The sequence below is a fragment of the Rattus rattus genome, chromosome 12 (assembly GCF_011064425.1).
Source record: "Rattus rattus isolate New Zealand chromosome 12, Rrattus_CSIRO_v1, whole genome shotgun sequence".
NCBI classification, from domain to species: domain Eukaryota; kingdom Metazoa; phylum Chordata; class Mammalia; order Rodentia; family Muridae; genus Rattus; species Rattus rattus.
Window position 1 is genome coordinate 93,530,876 of NC_046165.1, and position 17,981 is coordinate 93,548,856.

Sequence of the window (17,981 nt, forward strand, 5' to 3'; positions counted from 1 at the left end):
CATTATTGAACCCAGGGCCTGATGCATGCTAAGCAAGAACTTGTCAGTGTCTATTTCCCACTTCATCAGGCAAAATGTTTGGCACAGAGCTGGATCTTGGGAACCCTTAGATGGTTCCGATGAACACACCGGCACTGGCTGTGATGGCCTCAGACAGGTGCAAATATGACATCATTCCCTATCCTGCCGCCCCGTGTCTGCCATAGCCTCTGTGATGTATATTACACTGGTAAACTATCATGTCCTGTATGAGCTCACTGAGAAGCTGACTCTGAAGTGGGACTGCTCCCATTTCAGACCCAAGAAGGTTCATCTCAGAGAGCCCTCCAAGGCCCTTTTACTGTGATGGACTACCCCCACAGTCTCTGTGACAGGGAGGGTTAAACCAGGCTGAGCATAATAATAGATGTCACATTAGCCATAATATAGTACTAGTAGTGGTAATGGATATTACTACTGCCCATCCCATAATAAAGAGAAGGAGAAACTGGAACATCAGCCACCAGAAACTCAGCCATGGTGGGGGGAGGGGCATTCAATTTGGGAATTCCAACTGACCGTCTCAATTTCCCCAGTCCATGTCTGTCATGGGATGTTTTGTATATCAGTTTGATGACACTTTGACATCTATCCACAGCATGATATTTTCCCTTTTACTTTGGCTTTTATTCTTAAACTTGCTCACTCAAAATTCAAAGTATGGCTATCACAGATCATCTGCATGACTCTACAGAGCAGCCACTGTATATGTGGAAGGCATGGCCTCGCCACTGTTGCACAAGAATATACAGACCCAGAACCCAACCTCAGTTGTCTCCAGGGCAAAGTCTATTCAGATCTCTGTGTGGAAGAGCAACAGAAACCCGCCTACAGAATTAGATGGTGGAGTTGATGACGACACCCCCACTACCACATCCAGCAGCAAGCCACATGCACATCTTCATCAAATCCTCTCTTAGATCACAAAGGACCTAACTGTCCTCCTGTCTTTCCCCTTGTAGCAACTGACCTTGCTAGTTTCTCTGTCCTCAGAAGTGCCAACTTCCACCTCCCCTCTTTTAAGTCAACCTTCAGCTAAAAAGTCAATGTGACTTTTTGGCCTAAACTCAAAGAAGGTTCCTGTTCTCCCACCAGGTTATTTGGCTTGTCCCTTGGGTTCCTCAGGGAGGGTCTGGAGTATCTTTCCCACTCCTTCCAGCAGTGAGGGAAGAGTGAGACTCTCCTCATTTGCATTCACTTCCTCTCTGAAGAAGCAGTTTCTGGGGGACTATGCGTACTACCCCAGGTCTCAGATTGATCTTTGATCTAGGAACTGATGAGGTCCCTGCTTATTCTACCTACCAGCCAATTGTCTCTTGACTGAACCCCTACCTCAAGCCCAAGAAAGGTGACCCACACAAAACATATACTGAAGTCACAGAGAGAAGTCACCTGGACGCATCATCAGGAAACTCCTGACCCAGACCAGATCCAAGAAAGACACCAGTCAGGGCTGCAATAGGAAAGGAAGTCACCTAGGATAGATCTGGCAGGGATAAGTGACAGTCCCCACCTGCCCATTTCTTCCCTATTCTTTGCACTAAAACACTGATAACTCCAGTAGCCCTTTGGCCCCGACAAGCCTGTCTCAGTCACAACTCTTAACCCAAACCAGGGGCTCACAAGGTCAACTGGTAAAGCCAAGCTCTCTATAAACAGATAAGAGAGGAAAGATGTGCCTGTGTGAGCCCTGACTGTGAAGGGCTTAGGTGACAGAGCCAGAAACAGGGCACCTAAGAAATACAAGAGCACAGCACACACACACACACACACACACACACACACACACACACACACACACCCTGCAATGCACATTGTATCCCCATACACAGGCATCATATACACACTATATCTTGCACCCAATACATACACACATGCACACCAGAAGTTGTTCAAAGTCTCCTTAGGAGTACTTCAGGAGCTAACTCACACAGTACAGAATAGGACAAGGTACCCAAGCAAGATCTTCAAGGTCAGTAGAGGACAGCAGTGATTTGTACAGACTAACAGACACATGAGCTTTTGCCTAAACACATACATAAATTCCCCCTCCCCCCCAGAGGTGGTATAAGTAAAGATAGATAGAGTCCTGGGTCCTGGACTGACAAACTTTGGACATGGTTCTGGTTTATGTTGCTATACCCTACCCTTTATCCTGAGATCATACAAGCCTAGTATGTACATGAGTGGTTCTGTGTCCACATGTGTACACCTGTTTTACTGACCCAGAAAGTTCAGTGTAACCCACAAGCAGGTTGTGAGTGTACAATGCTGGCCTACTTTCTATAGACAGCCCCAAACCATAGGCTTGGATATGTATAAAGAGTGCCAGGCTGATCTGAGAGCTCAATGGAGCACTGGCCACTCACCCTACTTGACCTGGAGAAAACTCAGAGCATTATCACCTCACACAAGCAACCCCCTTTGCAGATACAAGACCACCTCATATAAGAGGGGTCAGGGACTCACCAGGACTCTGCCAGTCAGTGTCTGGGCAGATATCATCACCCCTGCCCAGTCCTTCACAGATGTCATCCAGCCGACCTCGGCTGCCACCACCTCCTCTTTTTCGTCCACTGGCTTGAGAGTACCATCTGCCTGGCTGGAGCCATTGTTTATCTTCTGGGCCTCCTGGCAAGAGAGAGAATCAGAGTTAAGACATAGGAATCATCTGGATTTAAATAAGATGCTCACCCACAAACAATCAGAACATAAAGGGTTTCCCAGATGATAGAATGGGGTATGAAGATACAGGGGTTGGGGATGAGAGATCGCTAAGGAGTTTATTTTATTAATTTTCTTTTAAACCAAGCTGTGAAGATTCCTTAATGCGCAAAGCACTTTCCATGCATCTATGAGAACATGAGACTATATCCTCCAAACCTAGGAAAATCCAGGCAAGGTAGAGTACATCTGTAACTTCAACAATACAGAAAGATGGAAATCCAAGACAGCAGGATCTCCAGATCCCCAAAAGCTCACAGGTCAACTAGCCTGGTAGGACACACAACAGAGACCAGCAAAGAGAGGTTCTGTCTCAAACAAGGTGAACAGAAAAGACTGACACCCAAGATGGTCCTCTGACCTCCACGTGCATACTGTGGTGCCCAGAGAATCCTTCTGTAAATTTCCATTTAGAATGCCCTTGAGATGACAGATAAAAGCCTGCATTATTTTCTAACCACTTTAAAGGAAAAAGTAACATGCCTGTCACAATCCCCACAAAGTCTCTTCACAAGTTAATCCGCCTTCATAGTGCCAACCCTTCTCCCTTTACTAATCCCCCACCTTTTCCTCACCATCTATACTGTTCCAAAGGGACTAAGGATGGCCCCTCAATGATTCTACCAATAATGCAGATGGCTAGATCATTCATTCTATGACTTGGCGCTTGGGTTGGGGATAGTCAGATGCCCTCTGTCAAGCCAGTAAGTCTTAAGTGTAGTCCACATGCTGGAACAGAGAGGAAAAGTGACCCTTCCCTAAAAGGAAGACAACATGGAGGAAAGATATGTGGAATATTAATGTCATTATCTGAATGCCTGCATCCAGCTGTTAAAGTCCAGGTCTTTGAGTTTCAAGAGGCAATAAGTTTCCCCTTCCAGAATTGAAATATGCTTAAAGTATGGAGCCTTCAGATATCCAGAGCCCACGTGAAGTTGGTACACCTTTGCACACGCTGTGCAGAGCCCAGGATGCTGGCATCCTTCCATGCTCAAGGCTTGCTTCTGCCTCTGTTTCCTTACGTTTTTCACTCAGGCAGTCAGCTTCTCAACCACTGCCCTCTGAAAAACATCAACTCTCTTCTTCCAGTGCCGCTTTTTGTTTCACTGTTCCCCATAGCTCTTGAATCCTCTCTTTCCTCCACAATTCACTAATTTATTTCATTTATGACCCCCTGCTCCAACACTGCTGTCAGGCCACATGCCTAACACAGTCTTAAGCACATAGCCAGCATAGTAAATATGAAGGAAATTGGGCACGGTGGCCCACACCTATAATCTCAGGAGGCTGAAGCAAGAGGATCATCCACAAGTTTAAAGCCAGCATGGACCACAGAACCAAAACAAAAGTAACAACAACAACAACAATAACAACAACAACAACAACAACCCCAAGCGATCTAAACTTGGATGGCTACAAAGACTTCCGAGTATCTGTTCTTTCTCACCTCCAGAGCCCTAGGTTTGGGGATACAATGTAAAATATAGGATCTTCAGTCAAATTTAGATTTCAGATAAACAACTATCTCTACAAATATGTCCAAAAATGCATGCACAGAAGACTCATCATTCTAAAATCAAATTTAACTAGACCCATACTCAAACACCCACTGAGATCATTAATGCAGATGGAGATGGCAAAAGATGTCAGTAAATTATACTCATCACTTAAAATCCTGGTATTCATTTTCAAAGAGAAAAACACCAAAAGGAAAACACTGGGGGATCATTGTGCTTTGGAGCAAAGTGGGACTGAGGAGGGGGAACCAAAGGCAGAGGTGGAAACCTTCTGTGAGGAGAATGATGAGCGCAGTGAGACCAGGGAAGTGGGGAGAGGGTGCTGGATGAGTTGCTGGGCTTGGGGATATTCCTGACTCCTGCTTCTCTCCTGCTGGCTGACCCTGGCTCTGGACTGAGAAGTTGGGGCTGCAGGGTGGTATTTTAATCTCCAAAGTTTTAAACTGTGGGAGCTCGAACAACCCCAGTGGGAGCCTGGGGATAAGGAGGCCTTGAGCCACCTGCTGATTTGTGTGACTTCTGCTGCTCAAGCCTCCTAGGCTAGTCTCTGGTCTGTTAATTCATGTCCTGGTGCTTTGACTCAAGGGATGGTTCTCCAGGAGGACTGGGGGAAATGGGATCTTTGGCAGCCATGGTAAACAAGGTACATATTCAACAAACCTAGCCCTCTTGTCACTTCTGGGATTGCCCTGTGAGATTGGTACTGCAGGTGGGAGGATATTGCCTGCTCCCCAGAACTAAATAGTGACCAGTATGGATGGATGGATAGATGATAGATAGATAGATAGATAGATAGATAGATAGATAGATAGATAGATAGATAATAGACAGACAATTAGATGATAGATAGATAGATAGAGATAGATAGATAGATAGATAGATTGATAGATAGATAGATAGATAGATAGATAGATAGATAGATAGATAGATAGATAGATAGATAGATAGATAGATAGATAGATAGATACCAAGTCCCAAATCCTAGAATGTCCCACTTCCACCTCACAACTGACATTGGCACTGGAGTGCAGTGATTCTCAGGCTTGAGCTAGTACCAAAATCAAAAGTGCAAAGTGCGTTCAGCTACTCAGAGTGCCAGACCTACTCCAGAACCCGCAGTTTTATCTGATGTTCATTCCTGAGGTCAACTTAGAGAACCATCAGGCCTTGTTCGTGGACCTTAACCCCAGCACTTTCCTAGAATGCTCCTCAATCAGAATCACCTGTTACTTTCAGAACAGGCCATTGAATGGTGAGGGCTAAGGGAAAGATGTGCTTCCAACCCAAAAGGTCTTAACATTTGTTTCTGCTTGGTTGTTTTTGAGACAGGGTCTCAGGGAGCCTCAAGTGCCTCATACTAGCTATGGAGATAAAGATGACCTTGAACTTCTGATCTCCTCTCCCTCTACCTGCTGAGTGCTGAGTGCTATAAAGGTACACACCACCACTTCCACTTTGTGCAGTACTAGAAATCAGGTGTGGGACTTTCTGTGCGTGTTAGGCAAGCATACTGCCAACAGCTACCCAGAACACCAGCCAACTGGTCGCTGGCTGCCACCTGGAGGGCCAATTTCCTGCTGCTTGAGCCTGGTATCTCAAAGGACAGACACTTTTCAGCATGAAAAAGGCCCAGAGGCAGGGAGTCTCCTGCAGCCACCATGGTTTTAATGCATCTATAATTCACAGCACAAGAGGTATACAGCGCATAGCGTGCTATTTCACCAACCCTCTTTACCTATTGTTTTACAAGGCATTCATTATTTTAATTGCTTTATGATAGGCAAGGAAAAACACAAACTAACAGGAGATAATGCCCTTGTTATTATTTGCTTACACTAGATGTTGTGAGCTTAATTACCACACGTGGGAGGCAGGACTGGGGGAGGGGCCACAGAAGCAGGGAGCTACAGCAAGCCCTGTGCCAGCCTGCCAGGTTAGCTGGGGTATTCTGTACTTAGCAGACAAAGTCCCACACCACTCTACTAATGTTATAATTCCACATACCAGAGGAAAGTCCTGGAGGGTTGAGTGACCCTGCTGATGACATGCAGGAGATGAGAGGCATTAGGGTAGATAGAGTTTATTAGGGCAATGATAGTCCCCATTTATGAAGTCAGAACTGGATTTCAACAACTAGGATGTAAGATTTTTCTGTGCATTCATCTTTCTTAAGCACATACGTGACATTTCATAGACCATTTTACAGAGTCAGTAACTGGCAGCAGATGTCACCTGGGACAGCAGAGAGTCTGAAGGCTAAGGCTATGAGCAGAGAGCTCATAAGGACTTGGGTGCACTCTACTCGCTTCAGTCACATTAACTCTGAGCATCTGCCTCCTCTATGCAGAGTGGGGAGAAGCACCCCATCTCTGGGAAGGTATGAAAGGAACAGCAGTTCAAGCAGTGTTCAGTGAAACCCCAATTGTCACAGCCTCTCAAGACCACTGGGCTCTGGAAAGGCCACTGGTCTAGAGTGAGACTCCAAAAGGGACAACAGAACAGAAAACTTCTGCAGGATCTAGCAAGACTGTGGAACCCTACGCAGTATGGCTAGGGAGGAATCCCCACACTAGACAGGCTAAACCAAGTGCTGCCTTAGATGTATCCTGGCCCTCAGCTCCGTGAGAAAAACCTCTTTCTTCCAAGGAGAGACAGGGTTACAGTGAGGCGGTTTCTGGGTCCTAGGACTTCGTTCCTCCTCTTATCTTCCATGGCAGACTGCATCAGAAGGGAGATACCCTTGTCCTGAATAGCAAAGCACCCACCCAGCTCCCTCAAACTTCCCTGAAGAGGACTCTACTGCTACCAAGAGAGGGTGGCCTTGTTGTCAGCCAGGACATCACTGTCTCAGCCTCTCCCTTACCAAGGGAGATGCACGCTTTAGATGTAGACTTTGGACTACACTGCCCCAGCTTCAGGAGGACCAACCTCCAGACATGCAAACAGACGGGAAGATGCTTTGGGAAGGAGACAGAAACATGTGGAAGAGGCAGAGAAACATGTGGGAGTGGGGCAGTAGTGCTTGCAAAGCTCCCACCCTGAGTACTGAGTCTGTGCACAGCTCCCCCATCCCCGAGACCAGTGTCCACCTTGGGAGGAGTCCCAGTAAAGAGTCACTCCACTTTGTTTCAGAGGCCCCTGAATCCTATCTGTCCCTGGCCCTGCCAGGCAGAGCTGTGTGTTGGGCTTGCATCTAGCCTTGGTACTGCAGTCTGCAGTTAGAGAAAGTCTCTAAGCCAGACTGGAGGCATGGGAAGCTGAGAGTCACCAAAGAGCAGAATGGTCTCAGTCCCCTCCAGCACACACTCTATTGGATTTTTTTTTACCCTCCCTCCATTTTGCTCTTACAATGTACTGCTCTTACAATGACTTCCCACCAGCATGGAGACAGATGGGCCCATGTCTTTTATGTCACCTGTGGCTAATGGCCTGACTGGATCCCAGTCACTGGTGACCAGCATACAGACCATCTGTTGGGAGATTTGGGAATATCTACCAAACAGCAATATAACTTAAGAGACCTCAGAATGTTAAGCAGAATAAGCCAGACTCAGAAAGGCAAATGCCAGATTTTCTCTAATGAATGGAGTCTAGATCTGAATATGCATACTTAAATATGACATAAAAGTAGAACAGCCTGAGGGGAGCAGGGGGACCAGGGGGAAGGGGATCAAGTATATGTACAAATACATACATGAAAACATCATGGTGAAATCTATTTGTGTGTGTGTGTATGTGTGTGTGTGTGTGTGTGTTTGTGTGTGTGTGTGTGTGTGTGTGTGTGTGTGTTAAAGAAATGCTAGGACAGAACAGGTTGGTGGTGTCTTAGGATATTACTGCTCTCCCTTGCTATACAGACTAGAGACAAAGGGCCATGAAAGAATTTACATGGCCCCCAAACCAGGCCAGCCAAACAATGCTCCAGTTGAGGTGCAGCCCCTCTAAGTGGCTCTATTAGCTCTTATGTTTCTACAGCAAGAGGACTGCTTCAGATATAGTCACTGATTATAGATGTTCCCCATGCTACTCAAGGCTGAAGCTTTGTCTTAGGGTGTGGGACCTGTGGGAGAAGTCACACACCTTTCGAAGAGGGGTTGGGTTTCCTGGAAGTGAAGACCACACTGGCTTGATACATGTGAGTAAAAGCTAGATTCAAGTCTAGGATTCCCTCTCTCCAGCTCCCAACCCTCATATCTGATGAGTCTCTCTCTGTCAGACTTCCTGAACTAGACACAGTGTACCTCAGGTCTGTGAATTAGGAGAAAGAGCTCTGAGAAACTAGGCACTGTAGTCCAAGGTCAGTTGTTCTGGGTAGCTTTAGGCAAATCATTTCATGTCCCCATAATCTTTTCTATAAATGTTTCTTCTGTCAATGCTGAATCCCAACCTGTCCTACCCAGTGATTCTTGAGAAGGCCCTGGTCACATAAAGAAGAGCACTTCCCCAAACGTAGTTGTTTTGTAAAGAAAGGGGCAGGTAAGGCACCCTTGCCTTCAGTTACAGGGCTGCTCTCAGGGACAAGATGCACTCCAAAGCCAGCAGCCTTACAAAGCACAAAGCTGTAATGTAGCACTCTACCCTGTTTCAAGTGTAAAGTAGGAGCCCTTTCTCTTCTTATCACCAGGATGTTGCAATGAGTACAGTCAGAAACCATGTGCTAGCAAAGATTCTTGGTAGGGTATAAGCAACTATCACACCTCTCCTGTCCTTGCCTGGTCAGGCTCCCCCCGACCCCCAATCAGGACCTGCACACATGTTGACACAACCAGAATCCAAGGTCACACCATAAGCAGGTACACAGAGATGGGGAACCAGCAAGTTCAAGTGACTGAAGAGGACCATACCAGGAGCTGCTATCCTGGAATGGGTTCAATTATACATCAGGGTTTCACTTTTCGAATTCTGGGAACTTTTCAGAAGGTATATAATAAATGTTAGGGTCCCTGAGAGGCAGGGTGGGTGTAGTTGTTAGTCATTGAAGGTGGTTGAATGCGGTTTGTTAGCAGCCGTAGTCAAAGAAGAAACAAAACTCTCCTATCTTTATCTCCTATCTGGTGTTGGGTATTAAACCGGGAGGGGCTTAAAGGGTGGGAAAAAGAAGAACCCACAAAGTACCAAAGACCAGCTATAGCCTCAAGACTAGGCAATGGCCATCTGGAAAGGAGAATACAGTTTTTTAAAAAGCTAATCAGATCACTTTGTCACTGTGCCCAACACCCTTCTGAAAGTTCTCCTTTCTTCTCTGAAGACGCTTCAGTCCTCACACTGTCCTACCCACTCCTATCTGTCACCAGAAAGCCTGAAACTCACTCCTCCCACTGCAGCTGCATTGGATTCCCTGTGCTGCCAGAACTGTCCACTGCTACACAGAGGCTGTTAGCATTGGTAGCTCCCTCAGCCCCAGTATCCTCACACTGGTCTCCTGGGTGTTGACTAAGACATTCATCTGATACCTGACCCTTTCCTAACCACCCTATTGGACATACCATCCCTCTCTAGGTAAGATTTTCATGTCCAAATGGAAGCCTATGTACTTTCGTCACTGCAGTGAAGCTTCACAGGGGAGACCACGTCAGTTTTACAACTTAAACACTGCAGGCTCCAGTAAGTACAAATCCATTTTAATGGAGTGGGGGAAAAAAGAGGAGGGCCAGGAAGGAAGACAGAGAGGGCAAGGAGAATGGGGGTCCTATGAAGAGAAGCAAAGAAAGGGAAGAGGGAGGGAAAGAGGCAGGAGGGAAAAAGGAGAAAGAGAAGAGGTGAAAAGAAAGGAAGAGAGAGAAGAGTGGAAAGGGAATGAAGAAGGGGAAAGGGAAAGAGAGGAAGGAAAGAGAATAAAATGAAGGAGAAGGAAGGAGGAGGGGTGGGATAAGGGGAAGGAAGGAAAGGGAGAACCTAAGAGGAAGAGGAAAGGGGGAGGGGCAGGGAAGAAAGCTGCAGTAAATGAAAGACAGTTCTTGGCAGGCACTGGATCTGGCTAATATTAGTAAAAAGCACAGTAATGACAATGACACTGGCTGCCATTATGATCACAACAGTCCTGTGAGGTAGGCGTTAATGTCCTCATTTACCAGATACAGGTCCAAGCAGCTGACTGGAGAAGGCACTGTTGAAGTTAAACTCCACTGTCTGACAGCTAAAAGGGGGTACACCATTCTGTCCTGCCATCTCAGGGATGGGGGAGGGTGATAGGAAGGAATGAATGTGGGCATGAGGGGCAGTGCTAGGGTCTGGGAACAGTCTGTCATCATTCCAGTGTACACTGCAGCCACTTCTGGTACTGCATGTACCGCCAGGGACCTTGTTCAAGGTCTTTAGACCTTGGGAAGTTGGTTAAATCAAGGTCAGAAAAACACTGTCCTTTGTCCTCCAAGAACCACTCCAGAACCATAAATCCTACTTCAAGGAGTTGGATTTCAAAGTGGAGATGAACATGGGTAGCTGGCAGGCTGGGAGAGCTGAGATTCACCATGCAGGAGAAGATCTGACTTTATCCCTTGTCCTTCATATCCTCAGAGGCTCAGCTGCTCTCTTATCAGGGCTTCTGTATGGTAGGCCTTTCTCTCCCTGGCTGAGTCCTGTATACCCTAAGGTTGTGATCTGAAAGAAAATCACTTTTTCTTTGCCCTCTGGACTATCCAAGGGACTAAATGCATCTCCCATCCTGGGAAACCTATGCTGGAGCCTCTAGGGCCTTGTGACCAAGGGATAGAGCAGATGATCAACTCCAGAGAGCCTTTGTAGAAGGCAGTACCAAGAAACTTTCATCTCCTGGGCCTCACGGCCCCACTGTGTTTTCCCATTTTCCAAGTTTACATAATAAGCTGTTTTCCTTGAGCCTGCACAGACAGGCTCCCCTCTGAGTTTTATTGTTCCATCTGCTTAAACTCCTCCCCAGCCATACCCCATGCCTTCCTCTGGCCCCCTCCTCATCTGTCAAGCTGAACCAGGCACCTGCACACAGATGCCCTCAGCTGGACATACAGCACAAGGAGCCAGAAATAGTGACAGGTGGTGAAACTGGACCTGTCCTTGGGAAGTCCATATCTCAGTGTCAGCCTTAGTGGTTTCTCTGAACATATACTTCACCTGGGAAACAAGGAGTAGTGAGTTAAACACATACATAGTTATGTATCCTAGGAGGCCCAGTCTCATGGGGGACCACAGAGGACCATACTGGGAGGACAGGGGAGGAAGGTCCACACCCTGTGGCAATCAGCTTAAAGCATCTTTGAGCACATGCCCCTCCCATCAAAGTTCTATGCCATCTACACATAAGTGGTTATGACTTTAAGGGAAGGGGGAGTCTGTAATGTCTATATACCCATTTCAGCTTTATTTCACAAGAATGACCATGACATTCTGCAGCTTAATTTGGCTGAAAACTCTGAAATATCATGACTCAAAATATTCCCCAAGGGGAGGAGATACTTTCATGCCTCCATACAAACCATCATTCTGGTCCTGTTCCCCTAGGGTCTCCCAGACCTACAGGTGAAAGAACTGTCCTCTTTCCTGCCTACCCTACTGCCAGAGACAGAAGAGAAAAGCCCACCACAGCTTCTCTCACATCCTGGGTGGGAGGACAGCAGAACATGGGCATTTCCCCAGGTACCAGTAATCCTGCATATTAGGGCATTAGGCAGATTACCAAAAGCAGCTCAAGCAAGTAAAGCATAATGTGGGTGCCGCCAGCTGGGGTGTTCATGGCCAGAGTTCTATGAATGGACGGCTGGGAGGAGGCAGCCACTTGAGACTCCAGGAAAGAACTAGGGCAGAGGAGCCCTCAGGTCCCAGCCAGAGCTAGTGAGGGAGGAAAGCAAAATTCGTTTCTGCCCTGGGGAAGCCCAGCTATGCCTCCTCTCCCTGGCTGCTTAGAAAGTTCCTCAAAACAGCTGCAGAGAAACCTATCCCCATTGATCCTTGGGACATTGTATGAGGCCATCCCAAATGACCAGCTGGTGTTCTTACAAACTATTGGACTATAGATCCAGGGATGGGCATCTTGTCTACAGTTTGTACACAGAAACTTAAAAGTAGGCTCAAACAAAGCCTGCTGTTCTGGAGTTAGAATGACACTAGGGTATACCAGTTATCTCTGCCACAGCTCACATGCTTCAGGCATTTTCGGCCATTGCTATCTAGGTATACTAGACTTTCTTTCTCCAAATCACCTGTTTGAACAATTGCACTTCAGAAGTCTTTGTGGTGGGAAAAAGGTAGAGAAAGGCCAAGTGACCTTTAACAAAAGCTCTGGAACTCACATTCTTATGTCTCAGAATTGAAGAAGCTGTGTAAACCCTCCCCAAGGGTCTTGTCTGGCTCTGAACTACCTTGACCTTGTATCTTGGATTATACTGTGCTTGTTCCTGGCTCAGCTCTGCCACTACATGTCATTTCCCTCACTGGGGTCATGAAGAGGGGGGCTATCCATCCTGTTCTTCTCAGAGTGCTCAATAAGCCACTCCTAGTACAAAAGAGCAAAGAGACAGCTAGCCTTCAGAAAGTTCAATAACAGGCCAAGTTCTCTACTTGCTTGTTTTAGATAAGTGTGAGAGACGATTCTCATGAGTAGCCAAACTGATCTTTAAATCTGATCTAGCCTAAGTTTAGAGGCCAGGTTTTTTTTCTATCCCATGATGCCCATATAGACACAATGTACCAAGAATCAGAGGGGTGTTCTTTCCAAGAGGCTGGTTGTTAATACCACTGACTGTCTTTTGCTAGACAGCATCTAAAAACCAACATAGTATGGGACCTAAATTAGATTGTACTACTACTCTACTACTTCCAATTAATAAGTCATCCCTCAATGGTGAATACATGTATCTTTGCAGAATTATGATGACTGAGTCCTTTAATAATAACAGTGTAAGTCTAGAGTTCACTGTTGGGACCTTGGAAATTTGGGATGGATTAACAGATATTTCTTCTATGATTCCTGTGTCAGGGTATCCTTGGGCAAGTCTAAGGCAGTTAGCTGACCTGCAAGGAGGCAGACACAGAACTGTCAATCTGTAGGGCAATCCCATGGGCACCAACCAGATATAATAGCTCTAAATTGGCTAGAAAAAAGAACCATCAGAAATGCCCAGTTGGAAGACCAGCTCACGTGTCTAATTACAGCAGGCAGGTCTGAGTCAAGGCCAGAGGTTCAGGTGAATTAGTAATGGAGACAATTGTTCAAATGCTTTGTGTTATCTCTGTTAATGCTGTTAATAATTACCAACACCACAGTGAAACACTGCTCTTCCTATATTAAAGATGAGTAGTTGAGGTGCTAAGCAGTCTCTATGTAGCCCAATAGCCTTACAAAGCTGCCAGAAGCTCATTTCCCACAAATCCCTTTTCCTTATAATTTTCATTTTATGGGCACTTTCCCTGTCTCAAGGATGCCATGTAACCCTACAAATTTGTTTTCTTTTCTGAAAAATATTAAAATGACTCTCAGAGTCACAGTGCTGTACAGAGAGTGCTACCAGGGACCTTGGTACATTTACAGTCTTTAGGAACGAGGAGCTGAACACCATAGGAGATGCAGACTTGAAAAATAAGGTATTCATAAGAAACTGATACAGAATCCCCAAGGATTAAAAAATGGTTGAAAGAGGTGTGAGACAGCCAGGCCATGTCAGAATCATAAAATGCCTGGACCCTGGCTCCACCTTACTGAACTAGGCAACCTTAATCAAGCCATCTCAAATTATCCTAGCCTTGGTTTCCTTGATGGCAAACCAGGCCCAATATTTCCTCCGGTGGTCCCTGTGAGGGTCCCTCCTATAATTAATGATTATAGGAGTAAGAGGATGAGAAGTCTGTGGATAGGATCTGGCACTCTCTTAGTGCCAGGCAATGCACTTGTATGAGCTTGGCCATGCTCTGCCCACCAAGAGGTTAGTATCTATCATATTCCATGTAACAAATCTGATCTCTGTCCAGTTCTCCAAAACAGAAGCAAAATCTTGTTGAGATGAAAGAGTACAAACTACCGGGATCCACAAGAAATCTCAGGGCCATGTGCTGAGGAAAGAAATCAGGGATCTTCGTGCCCATGTCAAATTCAACTTTTTTTTTAATTCAAGTATAAGGGAAAGAAAAGACAATTGTGAAAACATGGGTGTGAATGTGGGTGGGACTTGGTATTTATCAACTTGACAGGATCTAGAAATACTAGTGAGAAAAATCTCTATACCCATGTTCGAGGAATTATCTAAATTAGGCCAAGTGAGCTGGGAAGACCTACTGCAGGGTCAGCAACAGCATTCCCTGGTCTGGAGCCCTACATTGTGCAAACAGAAGAATGTGAGCTAAGCATCAAGATAGCTTCCTTGTACCTATGTAACATGACTACCTGTTTCCTATACCTGCTGCTGTACTGGACCTGTCCGATGGGTTGTGCCTTAGAACTGTGATCCAGAACAAACCTCTCCTTCCTTAAGTTGATTTTGGCAGGTATTCTGTCACAGAGATAAGAACTAAACAATAGAGGGAACAGCTGAAGGCCCTGAGGAACAGGGGGTCTTACAGGCATTAAATGGATCTGTTCAGTGGGTCAGAGAGGCCACAGCCTATTCACAGCCAGTGTTCTCTTAGCTCTTAGATGATTGGTCACCCAGCCTCCAGAGAACAGTCACAGAGAGGGCCAGGGAGAGTGCCAAGAGTGAGGAAAGGAGAGAAGGAAGTGATCCCAGGGCCAGCACGGGGATGAAGGTCATCGGGTTCTCAAGGGACCTCATGCTGCATAGCAAAAGGCTTTGTAGGTTGGCTCTTGGGTGTGATGGTTCTATAGAAGCAGCATGAAACACAGTGACACACTGTCCAAGATGCTGTCTGGAATGGAGAGGCCAACATAACTACACGCAGAGGGCCAGTGAAAGACAGCTGACACTCTCTCCAGGGAAGAGCTGTCCTTTTCTCTGACACTGTGCCATCACTTCTTAGTTGGGTATTAACTTGCCCTTTGAAGGAAATGACAATGATGGTGGAGTTGGCATTTGACAGTTTCTTTGTTAGGCCTTTGCTTGTCAAAATAAGAAGCTGGCAGCCTTGGAAAATTCTCTCTGTGTTTTAAAGTTTAATTGACTCTCTCAGGAAAAGTCTAGACATCACATACATAGTTCAGACCCTCATTCTACAGATGGGAAAATGAAGGTACCCACAAGTCATAGTCGAACATATGGAGTTCAGGCTGTGTCTGTCACCTGTCATGACCAAAAAATGTCGGAATCTCGTGAACACACTCTTAAGCATCAGGGCTTGAATGTTTGGTGATCCTTGCCCACAGGTCAGAGGGAAGAAATCATATGGTTCCCAGAGCTTAGTACCACTCTACAGGGTCCTCAGTTTCCAGTATCGTGTCCCCTGGATGTAAATACCACAGGAAATATGCAGAGCTAAAACTTCCTCTCTGTAAACACTGCACTTGTCCCTGTGGTTCCATGCTATCTTTGAGAGGCACCAGTGGTAAAGTGGTAAAGTATTCATCATCTCACAGCCAGCATGGTGAAGACAAGAAGGAACTCCTTTACATAGGGGAAGAATACAGAGAAGAAAATACTAACCCATAAACTATGGAAGTCAATGCCCAGTGTTCAAAGTGACACGGAGCCTTCCACTTCTTTGCCACTTGCTCTTATCCTTGCAGTCCCTGCTAATACCTTCTTCACACTGTTCATTCTCTGGCAATCACCATGACGCAAACACTCCATGAGGGTTAGCTAGGGTCTTTCACTAGTCCATCCAAGCTACATCCTTAGGGACCTGAGCTACATCCCTGGAGCACAGCAAGCTCCTTGCAGTGTGCTGAGAGAACAACTAAGTAGAACTTGCTTTGTTCTTGTCTTTACTCTTTACTCATAATGTCTGGAATCTCAAAATATTGCCAAGCCTGCCCTGTCCAAAGCTCAGAACCAGAAGTACTTGAGATCCAGTCTGCATGTCCTCTAGCCCCATCCTGGCTGTGCCCTCCCAAACTCCATGCTGAACTGCTCTGTCTCAAATGACTTGACTGGACCTGGTCCAGCTGACTTCCACACCTTTGTGTATGTCGTTCCTCTCCTGGGATACCCTCTCTCCATTTTCCCCCATCTTTGTCCTCCCTGATCAAATCCCAGGGACCCAATGAAGTCCTCCACCCAGATCCATCTCTCTACAGCTCCCTCTCTCTTCTTCCACCTTTCCTTCAGTGCCCCAACTTCTCTGGGCTCTCAATACTGGACAGGACTAAAAGAGCTTGTTTTCTTTTTATGCCTCATGTTTTAATGTTTCAATTCTGGAAGCTCTTTGAGAGAAGAACGTCTGTGCACACAAATGCACATGCACACATGTATGCTTGTAGCACGTACACGTGACTATGTGGATTTCCCAACACGAAGAGAGACACAATGTCTTCCTCTAATCACTTCCTACCATATATTTTTGAGGCACAGTTTCACACAGAAGTGTACATCACATCTTTCTAGTGGGATGGGCTGGCCAAGGAAGCTCCCTGGCTATACCTATCTCTATTCACTAGCACTGGGGTTACAAGCACACACACCTGGGTCATGTTTTTAACATGCGTGCCAGGGATTCAAATGCAGGACTTCATGTTTGTGCAGCACTCACTCTTACCCAAAGGTAGATGTAGGTGTAGGTGTAGGTGTAGGTGTAGGTGTAGGTGTAGGTGTAGGTGTAGGTGTAGGTGTAGGTGTAGGTGTAGGTGTAGGTGTAGATGTAATATAGATGTAGATGTAGATGTAGATGTAGATGTAGATGTAGATATAGACATAGATATAGATATATAGATATCTCCAAGGTGTATGGTAGCAAAATGATGAAGAGAGTCATGCATTGATGAACTTAGAATGCCCACTCAGTAGACATTGGAGAGGCAAGCCCAGCCCCCCGGCAGTGAACACCTAGCTAATTCAGGCCAGCCTCCAGGACTCCCAGCAAAACCTGTGGCTGTTTTCTTAACTGTCACTCCTTTTCAACTGTATTGTTCAACACAAATCCTACTCCAGGCACAGTCAGATGACATAGGGCCTCTGAGAGGCACATGCTTCACCAGACATGTCCATCACAACAAGATGAATGCCCTTGTTTACAAAAGGAGTCATCCCATCTCGGGCAAATTCCCACTGTGATTTAGGATCTAGTCAAAAATGTGCCTACAGAACTTCCCAGCTGAGCATTTGTCTGCCTTTTTCATTTGCTGAATTTGGATGGGGTCTGGAGAGAGTTCAGAAAGCTGTTACAGTTTGCCCATCTGACTTCCTTTCATTTCCATTTGAGAAACTAAAGCCGAGCAGGACAACGGGGCATGATGCAACAGAAAGATGGCCCAGTCGGTGATCAGGCATATGGAAGGCAGGCAGCTACTGCTCTAAGCCACCCAAACTTCAGCCAAGCCAGGCCCCAGCTGGGGTCAGAAAGTTCAGCTACCTAAGACCCTGGGTCCTCACTCAAACTGAATCTGGGTTCCTAGCACAGCAGCCAAATAGGAGATTCTGGTGTTATTATAAAATTTAACAATTAACAATTAGGGGAGAGACAACTTGATTTTCATTTCTATGGGATCAAAATACTTCTGTTCCTTCTAGACAACCCGCAATGAGACTAAGAATAGCCTACAAAACTTAAGCTGTCTCCCCATCAGCCCTAGGACCACTGTAGGATCTGAGATCCCTCCAACCCTGGACACTAAAAGAAGCTAGGCAA

The 17,981-nt window shown here is 46.1% G+C and overlaps 1 protein-coding gene across 39 annotated transcripts in view; it reads right to left on the reverse strand.

Annotated features, from left to right (window-relative positions):
• Positions 1 to 17,981, reverse strand: part of Kcnma1 (potassium calcium-activated channel subfamily M alpha 1) — a 694,984-nt gene that overhangs the window by 496,347 nt on the left and 180,656 nt on the right. For all 39 annotated transcript variants that reach the window (XM_032917294.1, XM_032917321.1, XM_032917309.1 and 36 more), the window contains exon 2: positions 2,509 to 2,670. In XM_032917294.1, coding sequence (XP_032773185.1) covers positions 2,509 to 2,670 — 162 coding nt within the window. The remainder of the gene's footprint in view (positions 1 to 2,508; positions 2,671 to 17,981) is intronic.